General features: G+C 36.4%; 1 protein-coding gene across 4 annotated transcripts in view; it reads right to left on the minus strand.

Moving 5' to 3' along the window:
- Window positions 1-1770: 1770 nt before the first annotated feature.
- LOC106881752 (uncharacterized) overlaps window positions 1771-20444 on the minus strand; it is a 110501-nt gene continuing 91827 nt past the window's right edge. For 3 of the 4 annotated variants that reach the window (XM_089364875.1, XM_089364865.1, XM_089364869.1), the window contains 8 exons: window positions 19833-19988; window positions 16317-16418; window positions 15011-15199; window positions 12428-12714; window positions 11515-11623; window positions 8505-8606; window positions 3513-3695; window positions 1771-2563 (listed from right to left, as the gene is read on the minus strand). In XM_089364875.1, coding sequence (XP_089221001.1) covers window positions 2426-2563; window positions 3513-3695; window positions 8505-8606; window positions 11515-11623; window positions 12428-12714; window positions 15011-15199; window positions 16317-16418; window positions 19833-19988 — 1266 coding nt within the window. In that variant the 3' untranslated portion in view covers window positions 1771-2425. The remainder of the gene's footprint in view (window positions 2564-3512; window positions 3696-8504; window positions 8607-11514; window positions 11624-12427; window positions 12715-15010; window positions 15200-16316; window positions 16419-19832; window positions 19989-20444) is intronic. The other variant, XM_014932243.3, reaches the window with a different exon arrangement.

Here is a 20444-nt window from a genome sequence, read left to right on the forward strand (position 1 = left end):
AACTCATCTACATAATTGGGTGCAGACTAAGTTTCAGTTGTTACATCAGAGTTTTCCTTCTCCTACTAGAGAGATGTCTATACCTCTATACCAAAGGTCTCTCACCTCAGTTGTTGGATGATTGTTGATACTACTGAGTTTATCCGTCCTTTGGCAGGTTTTGTTTTCTGTCCTGCAGAGTGTCTAACAAAGGACACCACCTCAGACGCCGACAGCCCAACCATGCGAATACATGATCAGAAATACATACATACATACATAGTTGCTCTATCCAGATTACAAGTTCAGGTTTATACATGTAATTATTGAGAAAGCTATTTGTACCTGTAATTAGGAGAAAGCTAATTTGAAGGCTACAGATCCAATTCATCACTGGAAGTGTAAAAATCTGTAAAACTTTCCAGAAGTTTATCATTTACATATATATGAACATGTCTAGATATGTAAGTATATGCATGAGAATACATACATAAAACATACAAATCTGCACATACATACATATAGACATACATGCATACATAGATACAAACAAAAATACCCTGTTGTTGATGTTGAAATTCCAATGAAGGAACCTTGGATCTAGGTTAGAAACCGGTTCTTTGTTGGCAAGAAATCTTGAAATAAACTGAATAATGATATACATACATACATACATACGTGTATATATGCGTGCATATATATATATATTTATATATTTTCATTTTCCTATATATATATATATATATATATATATGATCAGAAATACATACATGTATGTATGTATGTATGTATTTCTGATCATGTATATATATATATATATATATATATATATACATGTATGCATACACACAATCTCCATCTTTATGCGTGCCATGTCAATATGTCTGAGTGTATAAACAAGAAACAAAAGTAATCCAAACAAACAAGTAAAGGATTTAGAATTTTATTTTAAGGTGAGATTATTCCTTCATCATAACACATAGTTGATGCTGATACATACGTACGTATATACATAATACATACACACACACACACACACACACATATATATATATATATGCATACACATGTATATATGTTCATGCATATGTATGTGTGTGTTTATATATATATATATACACATATTTTGACATATTTTGACAAACCGGTCACTGGTCAATCTTATATAAATATATATACATAGATATATATACACATATATCTATCTATCTATATATATATATATTTATAGATAGATAGACAAATAGGTAGATATACACATATGTATCTATATGCATATGTATGTATGTATGTATGCATGCATGTAAGTATGTATGTGTATATATGTATATATATATATTTATATATTTTTTCAATACGGAGCAAATAATTTACGAAGATACCATTGACTCTGTTTTTATCTAGTGTAACAATATAAAAATGATAATAACACAATCAACAATATAGGCGATTGTAGCCCCCCCCCCCCAAATATTAAATAGCTGAAGGATTAAAATTAATCAAAGGACATGCTAAGTATGTCTACCTGCTGGAAATAACAGTAAAAACTCTTATTAAGAGTTTTGACTATTATTTCCAACAGGTAGACATACTTAGTATGTCCTTTGATTAATTTTAATTCTTCAGCTATGTATATATGTGTGTGTGTATATATATATTTATATATATATGTACACACATACATTCCCATGCACACACACATACACACAAATATTTGCATGTATATATATATATATATATATATATATATATATATGTATAGGGAGAGAATTCGCAAAAGACAAAGACAGGTGGTGTAGACAACAAACAGATGTATTAGTTTAATGCTCGAGAAGTGAAAAAGTCTTTAACGTTTTGAGTCTATGCTCTTCCACAGAAAGAAACAAAGAGAGAAAATAAAGAATGTGTAGTGGCTAGCGATCTATCATGGCGAATGCCGGACAGAAGAGTCACACAGGGGATCTAGGAAGTAGGGGAGATAATAAAGTGGTGGGGACCCCAAAACGAAGGTGTGCGTGTGTATAAGTGAGTACACACCTTAAGAAGACATTCCTGCTGGTAGGGATAGGATTAAATCTTTTTGTGGATCTGATATATCTAGTGGGTCTATTCTAAATATATACAAATACCAAATAGTTATGTCAGTACTAACATTATGTTGAAAGCAAAAAATGTTTTTAAAAAATCTTCAGAGTTGTTTCCCCTGTCTTTTGTTTACTAGAATTAATTTTTTTCTCTCCTCGCTATGAGGGTAGTTTTAATTAATTAAAATTCTTTGGCTTTGCTACATTATGTTAGTGCCTATTTAACAATTCTAAACACAGGTTGGTAACAAGAATGTAATAAGAGATTATAATATTCTTCAAAGAGGAAATATAGCTTTTGATGTTTGCCATTCCATCAACAACTATTCCATCAGTATGTCTGTATGATAGACAGAGATATTTCAGAGAGTTGAGTAACAGCAGCATGGTAGTGGTGGTGGTGGTGGTGGTGGTGGTGTTGTTGGTGGTGGTGTTGTTGATGGCGTTGGTATTCTCGTTTCCTGCAAGTTGCTGTAAGACTGTAGCAGTTCAAGAAGTGCCTGTAATAAAATTTATAATAATAATAATCAAATGTGAATAAAGGAAAAAAAAATCACTCATTGAAAACAGTATACATTCATGCACACAAAAACATGCACACACGCATATACATGCATGGATGCATACACACACACACATGTACACATGCATGCACACAAACACACACACACTCACATTCTTTCTCATTCAGACACATAAACACACAAATGCACATACACACTAATGCATACATATACATGTCCTTTTGTTCCTTTTACGCCTGTATTCCCATGCTAGCATGAGTTCGGTGAGTACCTATTGTGAGGCATGGTCTTACAGTCAGATACTCTTACAGTCAGATACTCTTACCTGCTTTGCAAGTAAATTGAATTTTATTCCACACATCTTTGAAAGTGTAGAGCTAGCAGACAATTTCTAAATTATGCTTGTCTGTAGTACAATGCCTTTTACATGCAGAGAAGAATGAAAATATTTTGACAAATTAAATTTAAATGTTGAAGTGAATCTAACGGATTTTGTGTGTTTTTAAATGGCTTATAAACACCTTCCACACTGCAATTGTATATATATATATATCATCATCATCGTCGTCGTCGTTTAACGTCTGCTTTCCAAGCTGGCATGGGTTTGACTGAGGACTGGCGAGCTAGAAGTCTTCACCAGGCTCCGATCAAGAGTGTAGTGGGTGCTTTTACATGCCACCGGCACGAGGGCCAGTCAGGCAGGTCTGGCAATGATCATGCTCAAAACATATATACATACATATATATATATATATATATATATATATATATATATATATATATATATATATATCATCATTGTTTAATGTCTGCCTTAAACGATGATGATATGCTTGGGAAGTAAACTTCTTAACACACAGGCATGTTTGCACCTAAATATAGTCACAATCACCATTGATAAATTTAAAATAGGTTATTCACTTACCTTTGCTTGATGGTTCAGATCTGTCTCAATTAAAAACATACGATATGTTTCATCAAGCCAATTTGTGGTGCTTGTTGCTGGCTGATCAAGTAGAGTTCGGCTAACCAGTGAAGTATGAACAGAATCACATCTATGGTCTCTACTACTGTCATTAAAAGGATCCACATTTTTATTGTTTCCTACCTGAATCAAATAAAACAGAAGAAACTCACTTAACGAACAAATGGGGGGTAAAAGTGAATTATATTATTTTATTGCCAACACAACTAATTAGCTGAACTATTACACACAAGTATTTTTTTAATATCTTTTATCTTTTACTTGTTTCAATTATTAGACTGCAGCCATGCTGGAGCACTTCCTTGAAGAATTGTTGCTCGGTTGAATTAACCTTAGTATTTTTTTCCTTCTTTAAGTTCAGTACTTATCCCATTGGTCTCTTTTGCCAAACTGCTAAGTTACAGGGACGTAGACAAACAAACACTGGCTGTTCAGCAGTGGTGGGAGAACAGACACACACACACACACACACACACACACACACACACACACACACACACACACATGACAGGTTTCAATCAATTTCCGTCTACCAAAATCACTCACGAGGCCTCGGTCAGCCCAAGTCTATAATAGAATACACTTACCCAAGGTACCACCTGGTGGGACTGAACCCTGAACCATGTGGCTGGGAAGCAAGCTTCTTACCACATACCTGGTGAATATTTTTAAAAAAATCTATTTCTGTTGAAGGTATGATGTTTTATAAAAGTGTGTGTGTGTGTGTGTGTTTTCTAATATACATAGTTGAATTTTTTTAATTGTTTTTATTACTGGAGTCTGCTATAAACTGAAGGGGTGCATTGCTGGAACTGTTCTGAATAAGTGTTGAGTAAAAGAGGGTTGTGAAAGAAAATAAAGAGGCTGTAAAATTGTTAGCTTACATGTAATATCCAGACTGTGAGCATGAGATGTTTTGAAAGGGTCTGCTTGAGTATTTCTCTAGAAGATTCCTTCACTTCTGTTGTGTTATTATGTTGAGGGTATGTAAGATTTTAAGTATTCTTAATCTTTAGCCATCCTAATCACTTGATTAATCCCATCATCATCCACATCATCATCATTGCCCTTAACCTCCCCATCACCATCACCACCACCACCACCATCGCCACCACCACCACCATCATCATCATCATCATCATCACCACCATAACCATCATCATTGTCGTTGTCATCACTGCCATCACCGTCGCCACCACTACAACTGTCATCATCATCATCATCATCATCATCATCATCATCATCATCATCATCATCATTATTTCCTCACTACATCCAGACTGAGCCCCAAAACTAAATCTTTTACCTTTACTCATTGACTTATCCACCTTAATCTTTTAATGCATCCCCCACCCCCACTGCTTGACTGAGAGATATCTCTTAAATATTTCTTCTTAAAACCATCATATTCAGGTTTTACATGGTCACTTGTTTTGCGAAACATAGTAGCCAAATCTCCTGCATTCCTCATGTTACTGCTTTACAAAGAGAAGAATAGATTGGATAAGATAGTTTTAGCTTCAGGTATGCTATGTCTGCAAAATAAGCAGATTTGATATATATAATGAACTTATTTTGTACAGTACTCAGGTGCACTACAACTCATGATAAAAAGTAGCCAAAATGTGTGTGAATAGTACATAGAATAATGCACAGAAAATGAACAGTGAATGAATTGGTCAAACAAGACAGAGGGCAGCAGGGGTATTAGCGGTGAATTTTGGGAAGCATGGAAGTTTTAATAATAATGTTAATAATGAAATTATTGTGTATAGTGTTCAGGTGCACTACAAGTCATCAAAGGTGCATGTACAATACATAGCATTATGTACAAAAGTCAAGAAAGTGAACAGTAGTGTTCTGATACAGCTATCAACTGATGTGGGTAGTTTATTCCATGCTTCAGCAATTCTGAGCATCAAAATATGTTTCTGATTTACTAGAGCATCTTTATTATTAATTAAACTTCAACAAAATGTTCTCTTATGAAACACATTATCAAATACTTGATGCCTTAAGGACAGAAAGTTTTGTGCATGGCACATATCAAACTGGTTTAGTAAAATAACATACATACATACATGCACACAAATGCACACATTCATACGTATACACACCCACATGCATAACACATACATACAATGCATGTATGTATGTATATATGTATGTATATATACACACTTAATTAACGAAGTTGCAAAGACATCACAAAAACTGTTACTCAGAGATGTATTTGCAGCTTTATTAATAAAGTATATTACTCTACCTCCGGTATTTGAGCACTATTTTTTTCCACCCTCTTTCACATTTATGTGCTTACCTTGGTATATATATATATATATATATATATATATATATATATATATATCATCATCATCATCATCGTTTAACGTCCGCTTTCCATGCTAGCATGGGTTGGACGATTTGACTGAGGACTGGTGAAACCGGATGGCAACACCAGGCTCCAGTCTGATTTGGCAGAGTTTCTACAGCTGGATGCCCTTCCTAACGCCAACCACTCAGAGAGTGTAGTGGGTGCTTTTACGTGTCACCCGCACGAAAACGGCCACGCTCGAAATGGTGTCTTTTATGTGCCACCCGCACAAGCCAGTCCAGGGGCACTGGCAACGATCTCGCTCGAAAATCCTACAGGAGCCAGTCAGGCGGTACTGGCAACGGCCACGCTCAAAATGGTGCATCTCATGTGCCACCCGCACAAGAACATATCATCATCGTTTAACGTCCGCTTTCCATGCTAGCATGGGTTGGACGATTTGACTGAGGACTGGTGAAACCGGATGGCAACACCAGGCTCCAGTCTGATTTGGCAGAGTTTCTACAGCTGGATGCCCTTCCTAACGCCAACCACTCAGAGAGTGTAGTGGGTGCTTTTACGTGTCACCAAGTTCTCCACCAATAATGGTGCTTACATACCGATGGGCTTGGTAAAAATTATTAATTATTAATTGTTGATTTATTAATGAATTAATAAATTGATAATCCTTTACCCTTTTAAGTTATAAAGTATATATATATATATATATATATATATATATATATATATATATATATATATATATATATATATATATGTATGTATGTATGTGTATATATGTATATATATATATGTATGTATGTGTATATATGTATATATATATATGTATGTATGTGTATATATGTATATATATATATATGTATGTATGTGTATATATGTATATATATATATATGTATGTATGTGTATATATGTATATATATATATATGTATGTATGTGTATATATGTATATGTATATGTGTATGTGTGTATATATATATATATATATATCTATGCATGCACACACTCATATATTGGTAAAAATAATACATACACACATATATCTATATACATAAATATATGTAAAAATGATTTGAGTATACATTCTCACACTAAGTGAAATGACAATGGGATTTAATGAAGGATTTATTTAATGAATCACCTGAGAAGGTTCATTTTATACCTTGGATGAATCATAATGATTACACATCTTACCAATGTACTATGGTTGTAAAAACGTGTCAAAAGAATTGCAGTGCTTTAAATAAAGAATGCTGTTCATTCTGTTGTCTATCATTTAACTATATAAGCTTTATGCATATGCGTGTGTGTGTGTGTGTGTGTGTGTGTGGACTAGGCAATATTGAATGCTATTAAATATGATATAACTGGTGCCACATATAAAGCACTGGTGTTGGTGACATGTAAAAAGGCACCCAGAACACTCTGTAAAGTGGTTGGCATTAGGAAAGGCATCCAGCCCTAGAAACCAGGCTAAAACAGACAGTTGGAGCCTGGTGCTACTATTGCTGAGCAAAAGCTTGTGATGAGTATGTTTCATTTCCAATATTTCGCAAAAAACATGTCAAACCAGAGAGAAATATTAACTTGCTTGGAAATAAATGTGGGTTGGCAACAGACAAGTCATCCTGCCATTGAAGAGCTATCTCAATAAACTCTTTTTAACCCATGCAAGAATGAAAAAGTGGACATTAAAAAAATGGTTATGATGATGATGATGATGATGATAGTGGTGGTGGTGGTGATGATGGTGATGATGAGAACAATGTATATATATATATATATATATATATATATATGTGTGTGTGTGTGTGTGTGGTGGGGTGGGGGTTGGACAAATAACTGACATAGAAATAGACAATTGTATGAAGTATTGATTGCAGGTTAATATTTTGGTGGTGACAGATATCACATAAGTTCATTAACATATTTACACTAAATGCGTTTGCACTATGCACACACATTACAAACAGCATATATGCTGTATGCACACTACACACAGGAAAATACTGACACATTATTTTCTCTCTACTTCTCTTCTTTCATATATATATATATATATATAGTGAGTGAGTGTGCATGCATACAATGTAGGTATTTGGCTGTGAGTGTTTGATGTGTGTGTATATATATATATATATATATATATACACATCAAACACTCAGCCAAGTACCTACATTGTATGCATGCACACTCACTCACTCACTCACATGCACGCACACACACACACATGTATGCATGTGTATGAATGTGTGTGTGTGTATGTGTACTTACCATTTCAAACATTTCATGGAATTGATTACAGTGTGATAGGACACATACCACTGACACATGGACACACACAGACACTGACACTCACACACGGACTCACACATACATGGACACACACATACATGGACACACACATACATGGACACACACACACACACACACACACACATATATATACATGTGTGTGTGGAGGGGTCATGTGATCATTACATATTTAGAACTGATTATAGTGTGATATAACACACACACATGCACAGGTATGCATACATACACAAACCTATAATGCATGTATTTTATGTATGTGTGTATATGTAAATATTCCTTACCATTTCAAATATTTTTGGGAACTCTGTTTGAAGTGTGATATAGCGCTCAATAAACAACTTCAAAAGTTGACGCAGCTGTTGTGTACTGGCAGATAACTGACCCTGAGAAAAAAAATATATATACATATGTATGTATGTATGTATGTATGTATATGTATAAGAGGATTTTCAGCCTATCTTTGAATAAAGACATTTTTGATGCAGCAGTCCTGTGTTACAATGAGGCTCTGGCAGCCAGTGGATTTAAGGGTTGCATCATGGATATGCTGAGACCTAACACCCACAAAAGATAGCTCCACTGTAAAGTCCTTTGGTTTGCTCTACCCTTCTCACTCAATGCCAAAACCTGCATGGAAAGAGCCTGCATTCTGTCTTTCGGTCATGTAAGATGTCAACTTGGCTGTCTTTCTTTTATGTCCTTGCTGATAAACTTTTACCTGAAGAAGGATTACATATGAAATGTTGGATATTATGCTCCCCAAAGCAATTTCACTGTGCTCAATCTGTCGTTTTAGCTTCTCAACACTTGACACAGAGCCACTTCTCTCAATACCACCAGGGTATATTGTATCTCATGCACGATGAGAGATTTTTTCAGGTGTAGGAGTGGTTGTGTCGAACATTGTAAATATAATCAAATTATTATTGTATATTTAAAATTGTAAATATTTAATCGATACAGCTACTTCATCCCTTTTATGTTTGTCTGTTCTTGTTCGTCCCCTCTTTGTAATGCCTTTATGGCAAATATTTATGAAATAAAGTAGCTTGCTTACCAACCACATGGTTCCAGGTTAGGTCCCACTGCATGGCACCTTGGGCAAGTATCTTCTGCCATAGCCTTGGGCCGACCACAAGCTTGTGAGTGGATTTGTAGACGGATACTGAAAGAAGCCCTTCGTGTGTGTGTGTGTGTGTGTGTGTGTGTGTGTGTGTGTGTGTGTGTATTGTGTGTTTGTATGTGATATGTTTGTGTGTCTGTGTTTGTCCCCCCACCATCGTATGACAACCAATGTTGGTGTGTTTACATCCCTGTAACTTAGCGGTTTGGCAGAAGAGACTGATAGAATAAGTACTGGGCTTACGAAGAATAAGTCCTGGGGTCGATTTGTTCAACTTAAGACAGTGCTCCAGCATGACCACAGTCAAATGACTGAAACAAGCAAATGAATAAATGAATCTTAATATCTAACTTAGGTTAGCATGCCAGACAAAATGCTGCTAAGCATTTTGTCTGTCTTTATGTTCTGAGTTCAAATTCTATCAAAGTCACCTTTGCCTTTGGTCCTTTCACTGTTGAGAAAATAAGAACCAGCTGAGCACTGGAGTTGATGTGATTGATTTAGTCCATCCCTTACAATTGCTGGCCTTGTGCAAAAATTTGAAATTATTATCTAACTTAGCTAAGGACTATAAAATGGCAGGGGTTGTTTGACATTCTAAAAGTAGCAGCCAGATCTACCGCAAATCACACCTCATTGGTGATAATGAGGAATTTGACCCATGCAACCATTGATAAGTGGATATTAAAATAATAATGAGGAGGATGGATATTGTAGAATTAGGTATATTCTTTTATCTTTTATCCCTTGCTTGTTTCAATCATTAGACTGGGGCAACACCTTGAAGAATCTTTAGTCGAATGAATTGTTCACTACTTATTTTTTAAAGTCTGGTACTTATTGTCAAGAAAGCTGAGGGTGTCTTGGCATCACTCAGCAAGACCTTTGTCAGCCGCTCTCCAGCTATCTATTTGCCAACACTACACCTGATATCCACCCCTCCATACATATGCACACATGTATATCATGACTCATACACTGTTCACTTTCCTGACTTTTGTACATAATTCTATCTACTGTACATGCACCTTTGATGAGTTGTGGTGCACCTGAGCACTATACACAATAATTTCATTATTACCTTCACTTTAGCAAAGGGGGAGGTATTGTTTTCAGTCGTGTTTGTTTGTTTGTTTGTCCATGGATGAGATATCTGAAGAACTGCTGGATGGATTCAGATGAAACTTTCAGGGATGTTTGGCCTTGTGACTGGCACAAACTGATTAGATTTTGGGATCTATCCGGTACCGGACAAGGATTCTGGATTATTTTTCCTGTTTATTTTACTTAATTTTTGAGATTGGTTGAGTTCATTTTTAGTATTCTCGTTTGTGAGAGCAGTCGAGTTTATTTCAAATATTCTCATTTTAAAAATCATCTCTGGCAAATAGTTGAGAGGATGTTGGTGTTGCCTTGGTGGAGGTTTGTGGTCTCTAAGTGCTCTTGTTATTATTATTATTATTATTATTATTATTATTATTATTATTCTTTTGGTCTCTTTTGCTGAACTACTTTGGTCATCCTGAGGTTACAGCAGAAGACACTTGCCCAGTGTGCCATATAGTGGGACTGAACGTGGAACCATGTGGCTGGGAAGCAAACTTCTAACCCTACAGCTACACCTGCACCTATTAAATTTAAGTGAAAGATTTCTGGAGTGTCTTTGAACATAGGTCCATTGGATTAAGGCTGACATGATGTTAAACTACATTACCAAATCACACACAGGTCAATTAAGGGGGTTGCTCTACTCTGTGGCTACTCAACATGACAGAAATAACAACCAAATCTCCCTAATATCATGCTCTATTGTCTTAAAACAGAAGTGACACATTCAATAATGTAGCTAGCACTAGATTTATTTAATCTGAGTGAGATGCAGGATGGTTGAAACTGGAATGGCTTATATACTACTACTACTACTACTACTACTACTACTACTACTACTACCGCTACTGCTTCTGCTGCTGCTGCTGCTGCCGCCGCCACCACCTCCGCCGCTGACACTGCCATCACTACCATCACCATCACCATCTCCACCAAGTGTAGCAGCAGCAACAGTAGTAATAATAGTAGTTGTAAAGATATTAACATAACATTGTTTTTTTTTTTTGTTTTGAAGAACTCAAAGACAAATGATATGAAAAATAACAGAATCTCTGACATACAAAAGCAATTTTCATTGGTTCTGATAAGACATCCAGCATTGTGGCTTTGCCTGTCATGGAATCTTTGTACCAAACAGCATCTTTGGTGCCATTACACTTTTTTGTGGATCTACAAGAGACAGGAGATGCAGTTGATTTATTTTAGCTGTTCTACATGTAATGATGACGATGACAATTACAACAACAACAATGATGATGATAATGAGGTTGATGATGGTGATGATGATGATGGTGATAATGACGTTGATGATAATGATGACGATGATGCTGATGATAAAGATGATGATACCAAGAGTGATGATGCTGATGATGATGCTTGTGATGATGATACCGTAGTGATAATGCTGATGAAGGTAATGATGTTGATGATGATGATTGTGATGATGACAATAATCTTTTCTATTATAGGCACAAGGCCTGAAATTTGGGGGAGCAGGATAGTTAATTCCATCGATCCCAGTATGCAACTGGTACTTAATTTATCAACCCGAAAAGATGAAAGGTAAAGTCAACCTCGGCAGAATTTGAACTCAGAACATAGCGATGAGTGATATACTGCTAAGCATTTCGTCCTGTGTGCTAACAATTCTGCCAGCTCACTGCCTGATGATGATGGTGATGATGATGATGATAATGATGCTGATGACAATGGTAAGGATGATGATGATAATGATGATGATGATAACAATTTTGATGATGATGATGACAATGATGATGATGACAATGGTGATGATGATGATGATGACAATGGTGATGACGATGACGATGATGATGATGTCAATGATGATTATGACAATGGTAATGATGACGATGACGATGATGATGACGATGGTGATGATAATGATGACGACAATGGTGATGACAATGGTGATGATGATGACGATGCTGGTGATTATAAACAGTGATGTCTTACCTGTCAATCTCATAACATTTGCCATTATTCAAAATGGAAAAATTCAGTTGTGATTCTTCCTTCAAAAGGTTGACAATCACTGACTGCCAGCAGACACAACCACAACCACAACCACCACCACAGCTACCACACTCTCTACTACTGTTGGCACTACCACTATTATCTAACCACTCATTCAGATGTTTATTGTTTTGGTTCATTTGCTTCCAAATATTCTTCAGATCTTGAAGTTCCAATTCTTGCTGGTGAATACATTCTAGCAGAGTTACTAATCGTTTGTGTAGGTCCTGTGGGATAGAGCCAAAATACATCATCATCATCATCACCACCACCACCACCACCACCACCACCACCACCACCACCACCACCACCACCACCACCAACACCGCCTTCATCTTAGTCATCATTATCTCGACCACCATTACCATCACCATCATCACCGCCGCTGCCACCACCACCACCACAACCACAATCACCATTGTCATCATCGTTATCATCATCATCATCATTATCACCACCATAACCACAACCATCTTCATCATTACCACAACCATCATCATCATCATCATTACCACCACCACCACCACCTTCATCTTTTATCATCATTATCTCGACCATATCACCGCTGTCACTGCCACCACCACCACCACCACCACCACCACCACAACCACAATCACCATTGTCATCATCATTATCATCATCACCACCATAACCACAACCACGACCACCTTCATCATCACCCCAACCACCACCATCACCATCATCATCATCATCATCATCATCATCACCAACAGTGTCTTCATCATCCATAATGATATCCCCATAATCATTGTTGTAATCATCTACAACAAGAACATTCAAAGAAACTATTCTGGCCAAAGATAACCACAATAAAGCTGTTCTCGTGATGCCTATAAATATAATTGTAGATTAGCTAGTATTGTTTAGCCCCGAGTAAGTCCAGACCCAGCAGGACTAGTACCAGAAGCATTGTTGTTTAACCCCTTTGTTGCCACACTTCTGTTGGAATATGGCTCAAAACAAAGCTGGACAATGGCACATGTGCCAGACTCTTCAATCACACTGCCCTACCTGTGCTCTTATATGCAAGAGAAATGGGGGGCAACTATGAAGAGGATAGAGCTTGGAAAGATTCATGCTAGGAACATCACTAAGAGAGCACATTTGAAATGAGATAATTCGAGAATGGGGAGAACATGATCGCAGAGTATCGATCAAGTTCCACTGGGCTGGACATATTGCAAGGTTGCTAGGCAACAAGTAGACCCATGCAGTTGCTGAGATCAGAAAGGCCACTTGGAAGACCTCCACGAGGATGGGAAGACGATCTAGTTAAGCAATTTGAGTCCAGATGGAAAAGAATGGCAAAATCAAGAGTTGGAAGTGCATTGTGGTCAGCAGTGTATAACAACATCTGATGGTCTGGTTCATACTGGATACTGGAAGTTCTGCTGAAATATACTGTTTTGTTTCAATCAATTTTGAAACTAGTAAAAAATTTAGTAAAATAACATTGCTATAAGCATAGGCGTGGCTTTGTAGTAAGAAGCTTGCTTCCCAACCACATGGTTCTGGGTTCAGTCCCACTGCATGGCACCTTGGGCAAGTGTCTTCTACTATAACCTGGAGCCGACGAAAGCTTTGTAAGTGGATTTGGTAGATGGAGACTGAAAGAAGCCCATTGTATATATGTGTATATATTTATGCATGTGTGTGTCTTTGTGTTTGTCCTCCCACCATCATTTGACAACCGATGCTGGTGTGTTTATGTCCCTGAAACTTGGCAGTTTGGCAAAAGAGACCAATAGAATAAGTACTAGGCTTACAAAGAATGAGTCCTGGGGTCGATTTGTTCGACCAAAGGCAGTGCTCCAGCATGGCCACAGACAAATGACTGAAACATGTAAAAGAGTGTTGTTAATCTGGTGTCTGGAACATGAAATTAATGTGGAATTTTGATGGAAAGTTATCATTTAGATCACTTTAAAACAGAAAATTTATATCATAGGACCAGAGGCAATCAAGGTGGGTTAGTATCAAAAGAGATAATATGTCTGTGAACAATGGATTAAGTTTAGCACCCAAGAATAGGAATGCTCACTCCGAAAAGCTTCCATGTTAAATTTCTTTCCACCAAATTTTATTTGTGAGTTTTTTTTTTTTATTTGAGGTACTGTGCAGTGGCATTGAACCTGAAACTATGATGTCACAAAGCGAATCTTTAACCATTCTGCCCTGTTTGCTCCATAGCCCATTCAGGTTTCTGCCTGCTAAATCCTCTCGCAAGGCTTTGGTTGATGTGGATCTATAGTAGAAGACAATTTCCCTATGTACCACACAGTGGAACTGAACCTGAAACTATTTGGTTGGGAAGTGGACTTCTTAACACACATGCATGTATGCACACCCACATGCACGTGCATACAGACACACACACACATGCACACACACACACACACACACACACACACACACACACACACACACACACACACACACAGAGAGGATGATGATGATGTACATACACACATACATGTGACTTTACTGCAAAAACTTTAATACTTTAGAAAGGTTTTCTTTTATATCTTTTTTTAAGTTTTCAAGATCCACCCGGTAAGATGTTTCTGGATTTAATCTGGAATCTTCAGCTTTTCCTACTTCACATTTTTCGTACTGTCTTATAAAGTCTTCCGATTTAGTATGCTCATCTTCCAGAGAATTAGCCAAATTCTTTTGAGGTTTAAATAATTCCTGCAATATATATATACATATAACTCCTGCAATATACATATATATATAGTGAGAATTTACCAAAAAACAAAAGACGAAGATGGGTGTGTAAACAACAAACATGTATTAGTTTAACGCTTGAGAAGGAAGAAAGTCTTTTATGTTTTGAGCCTACGCTTTTCGACAGAAAGGAACACAGAAATAAACAGGGAGAGAAAATAAAAAAGGTTTAGTGGCTAGCGATCTATCATGGCGAATGCTGGACAGAGGGGTCACACAGGAGAGCTAAGAAGAAGGGGATATATATAGTTAATCAAATATGTCCTTTGTAAACAAGGTGTACTGAATTTCAGATAAGTGCTCGTTATGAGAAATATCTTAAACCTTAAAAAGATATTTAGAGATTCAATGAGAGCGAATATATTAGAGAGTAAAGGTAAGAAAAATTATATCTTTAAATCACAAATAGAGATAAGTCCATAACATAAGCAATATTGTATTAATAAATATATAGATAAAGTACAGCTATGATTATAAAAAAATTTTTAAAAACATTTTGAAAGTTCTTATGATCGTTTCATGAATATACTATCTCTCAAAACGAAATCAAATGAAATCAAAATTCCATTTTGAGAGGTACTATATTCATGAAACAACCATAAGAACTTTCAAAACTTAAAAAAAAATGTTTAATGATCATAGCTGTACTTTATTTATTTATTAATACAATATTGTTTATATTATGGACTTATCTCTATTGTGATTTTAAGATATAACTTTTCTTGTCTTTACTCTCTAATATATATGTATATATATATATATATATATATATGTGTGTATATATATATATATATATATATATATATATATATATATATATATATATATATATATATACAATAGTACCTCCCTAATGCCAACCACTTTACAGAGTGTTCTAGGTGCCTTTTTACATGTCACCAACACCAATGCTTTATATGTGGCACCAACATGGGTGCTTTATACATGGCACCAGTTATATCATATTTAATAGCATTCAATATCCTTGCCTAGTCCACACATGTAAGTGCACGCACACACACACACACACAGCAATTCCAATATACTGTTTGAATAAAGATATAAAAGACAACAATACCTTTCCAGTAGCTTTAAGTTTCCATTTCTGCTGCAAGAGCTGATTTTCATATTTCAGATTGTTCAACTGAGATTCCAACATGGAAATTTGATATTCTTTTGCCTATCAATTCCAATAATACAATTTTATGATAATTTTGTAAGAGGTTTACATGCAATATACAACATTCTTTATGTTGGTTTTTATGATAGGCAAGGACAAACCCATATCTGTCTTTCAAATTTTGTTTATTTCTGTCGATACACTTTTGGAGTAATCTATCTATCTATCTATCTATCTATCTATCTATCTATCTATCTATCTATCTGTCTATCTGTCTGTTTGTCTGTCTGTCTGTCTGTCTATCCATATATCTATTTTTCACGATCCCTTTTGATTGGAATTTTATTTTTCTCTTTTTTTTCCATTTTCAAAAATATTGTATGTTGTCCCCTCTACATTGTATTTTGTCCCCTCTGTGTTCAGCCCTGTGTGGCTAATAAAGAAACTTATCTATCTATTTATCTATCTAAAGACATAGATAGATAGATGGATAGATGGATAGATGGATAGCTAGATGGATGGATAGATAGATAGATAGATAGATAGACAGACAGACAGACAGTTTGTCTCTTGATTTGAGATTCACATCAATACATTCTCACCTAAAGAGCACAGTAACATGAAATTCAAGCTACAAAAAGACTCAGCTGTTGAAAATATTTGAATCCAGCAGAAGGATGAGAGATTTGTCTCAAACAAGAACAACTCTTGCCAATAAAAATAACTTTACTTGGGCATTTGGAAACATAATCTATACAATTACAGGTACAGGATGTGGACAAAATCACATAGGACAGATGGGAGGCACCTTACAATAATGCATGGCTCTGCATAGGTTACAAATTAAATTATGGGAATACAGAGAAACGGGACTCAGTAATCATATAGACACACATGCAAGTAAGAAACAACTAAACTTTACAAGCTTCCATTTATATCAATTTAGCAATTACAGAACTCAGTAGCACTGCATCAACAAAGAAATATCCTTCATAATCAAATTCCAGGCATGTATAAATATCTGTGGCAGAGAAAGGTTGACAACTACCACCAACGCTACTGTAATCTTTGCTAAATTCATTACAATTACTACTAGTTAGATTGACCACCACTATGGCCACTGACAACCGTATCTGCTGTCTCTTTCACTGAGAGCCACTATGGTTATTCCAGCTGTTACTACTATCTAGCAACACTTAGAAGGAAACAAGACACCAGAACCATGTGATTATTGAATGAAAACATGTGCATTTCAAAACTGATATCATGAAAGATTGATTTAATTTAATTCATTTCAGTTTATTTTTTCTATTATTTAAGTATGACTAAATTTTCTTTTTAAAGCAACTGAAACCAGGGTGTTATTTTGATAAATATGTAAATACTTTCTTACTTTATTTCATGATAAAGTTTTCAAAGCATTTCTTCATTTTGGTTTTTTAATATAATTTTATTAGCATGAAACTTCTTAAACTTTTTTCAATATATATATATATATATATATATATATATATATAAAGAATATGAGGGGTTTAGCTCACTTGGGATCTAAATGAATAGGTACGCTGGGGTAAGTGCTATAGCTGGTTGACCATTAGCTTCCAAGATCACAGCTAAGGCTGGAACTGGGGATCCATGTCAGGGTTCTCTTATAGCATGTATATATTATATTAGAGGAAAAATATATATATCTTGGGTCATCCCATAAATAATATGGTTTTTTTTCAATTGCATGATCTAAAAGTTGGAGGGGTATGGGATAAACTACCTGTATCAATTTGCTATAAAAGCAGGTAGTAATTTTACCTTGTCCTTGTTCTTAGTGCAAGATTTTAACAGTTATTTTTCCAAAGCTATAATTTTGCTTTATGAGTTCAATAACGGCAACAACACAATGGAAATAAAAGTGAAGAAAGCAAAGGAGGTATACTAGACAGACGGAATTATAGAGACATGAGGATGTTCCACTGGAGTCTTTTATACACAGACCTATTGGAGGGTTGAGAGTGACTGAATATGGGTAGAGTAAACAATAGGGTGTTGGAGAGATTTAAAGGGTTCATTCAAGTACATGTGTTTACTATCTCCAGTCAAACCATCTAACCTATACTAGCATGCAAAACAGATGTTAAATGATGATGATGATGATGATGATGATGATACACGCACACGCGCGCACGCGCACGCACACGCACACACACACACACACACACACACACACAGAGTATGTAGATAGGGTGATAATCCAAGCTATGTCTCCTTTTGAAGCAGATGTGCTTATTTCAGTACTCCTATTAGCAAATGAAACACATGTAATGGTGAATAAATAATACAAAAAAATATTACAATCTTCTGTTTTGACACACACACACACACACCTTCATCTGTGCTGGAACATGTTGGATGAGTTGTATGATCTAAAAGGCCCAAGGACTGCCTCATGTTCCAATGTCTGCTTTGCCATGGTTTCTATGGTCAGATAACTTTCTTAACATCAATCACTTAACAGGGTATACAGAATGCTTTTCTTGTGACACCAGCAACACTGAGAAAGTAATGCAGCTTGCAAGGTTTTGATCCCCTTCACCTGAGTGGGGCTGTAGTAGAGAGAAAGAGAGAGAGAGAGAGCCACTCTTATCCCAGGAGATGAGATGTTAAAGTATGAAAGAAGTGGCCCAAACAGTGCAGGTTTCTTGCTGTTGATGAGCTTATGTGGCTACTTTGCATTATATGTGAGTGGGTGGGAGTAACTGGGGTGGAACTGGTAGTGATGTGATAAAATGCATCCTGTAAATGTGATGGTGGTGGATGATAAGAAGGGTATGCAACTATAAATATCAGACACACACACACCAAAAGAGAGAAGAAAAATGGCTTGACATAGGCAACCACACACAGAAATTGGATTTTTCTGTTGAGTGACACAGGATGACACAGGATAACAACAAGTGATGAGATATTGTGAGACCTGTCTAACCAATGTCAGCACAGAAAAGAAAATGGACATATGATGATAACAATGATAATGATGGTGGTGGCAGTGTTTGTGGTGGTGGTGGTGGTGGTGGTGGTGGCAGTGGCAGTGATGATGCTGATACTAATGATGGTGGTGGTGATAATGCTGGCAGTGATAACGTTGGTGGTAATGTCGGTGGTGATGATGGTGGTGGTGGTGATGATGGTGGTGGTGGTGATGATGGTGGTGGTGGTGGTGGTGGTGATGATGGTGGTGGTGGTGATGATGGTGGTGGTGGTGGTGGTGGTGATGATGGTGGTGGTGGTGGTGGTGGTGATGGCAGTAACAACAATGGTGAGGAGAATGAGGGTGGTGGTGGTGGTGGTGGTGGTGGTGATGAGGATAATGACCTTTATATTACACACATGTGGCCAACTGAACTAATAGTAGTGATACTGGAAACAACAAATCTGTAACTAAGATATAATGTTAAAAGACAGGTTGCCATGACAACTTACAGCATTCTGAGAATTCTGCGAACATATTATGTCTGCAATTCTTCGTTCATACTTCTGTATAAGACACTCTGATTCCATTCTATGAGCAGAGTTAAGTTCCTCTAAACTCTTCAAGTGACATTCCATCAGCTGCTCCATTTCTTCCTTCTGCAAGAACTGAATATATTTGGTTTCATTGCAATTGAGGTGAACATCATATTACTGTTGCCAAAACACGTTTGCAGTGAGTTTTTATCATTGAAAAATATTACGGGGTGTTTGAGATAAGTTTGCCAATTTTTTATGTCCCCTTTTTTCAGGAATGGCTTGATGTATTGGTGAACAGTCAATGGTGTTGGAGAGCATAAAGATTAAAGTTGAAGTTGAGAAAAAGTTAGCTGGCACAGGGGACTGGAAGACACCTGAATATTGCAAAAGACTTATCTGTGTCTGATAATTTGCATGGACTGTCAAAATTCCAACACCATGACTACTGCAATGGAGACTATGGAGTCATGGTCAGCAGAAAGGGACACAGCAGGCCTTCCATCTGCATCCGCACATCTTTGAACAGGGCCTTAGGTATCAATTCAGGTACCTATGTAAAGCTGTTGATTGGTGAACACCGTATGT

This window comes from Octopus bimaculoides, chromosome 1, assembly GCF_046866305.1.
Source record: "Octopus bimaculoides isolate indiv1 chromosome 1, ASM4686630v1, whole genome shotgun sequence".
Taxonomy (NCBI): Eukaryota; Metazoa; Mollusca; class Cephalopoda; order Octopoda; family Octopodidae; genus Octopus; species Octopus bimaculoides.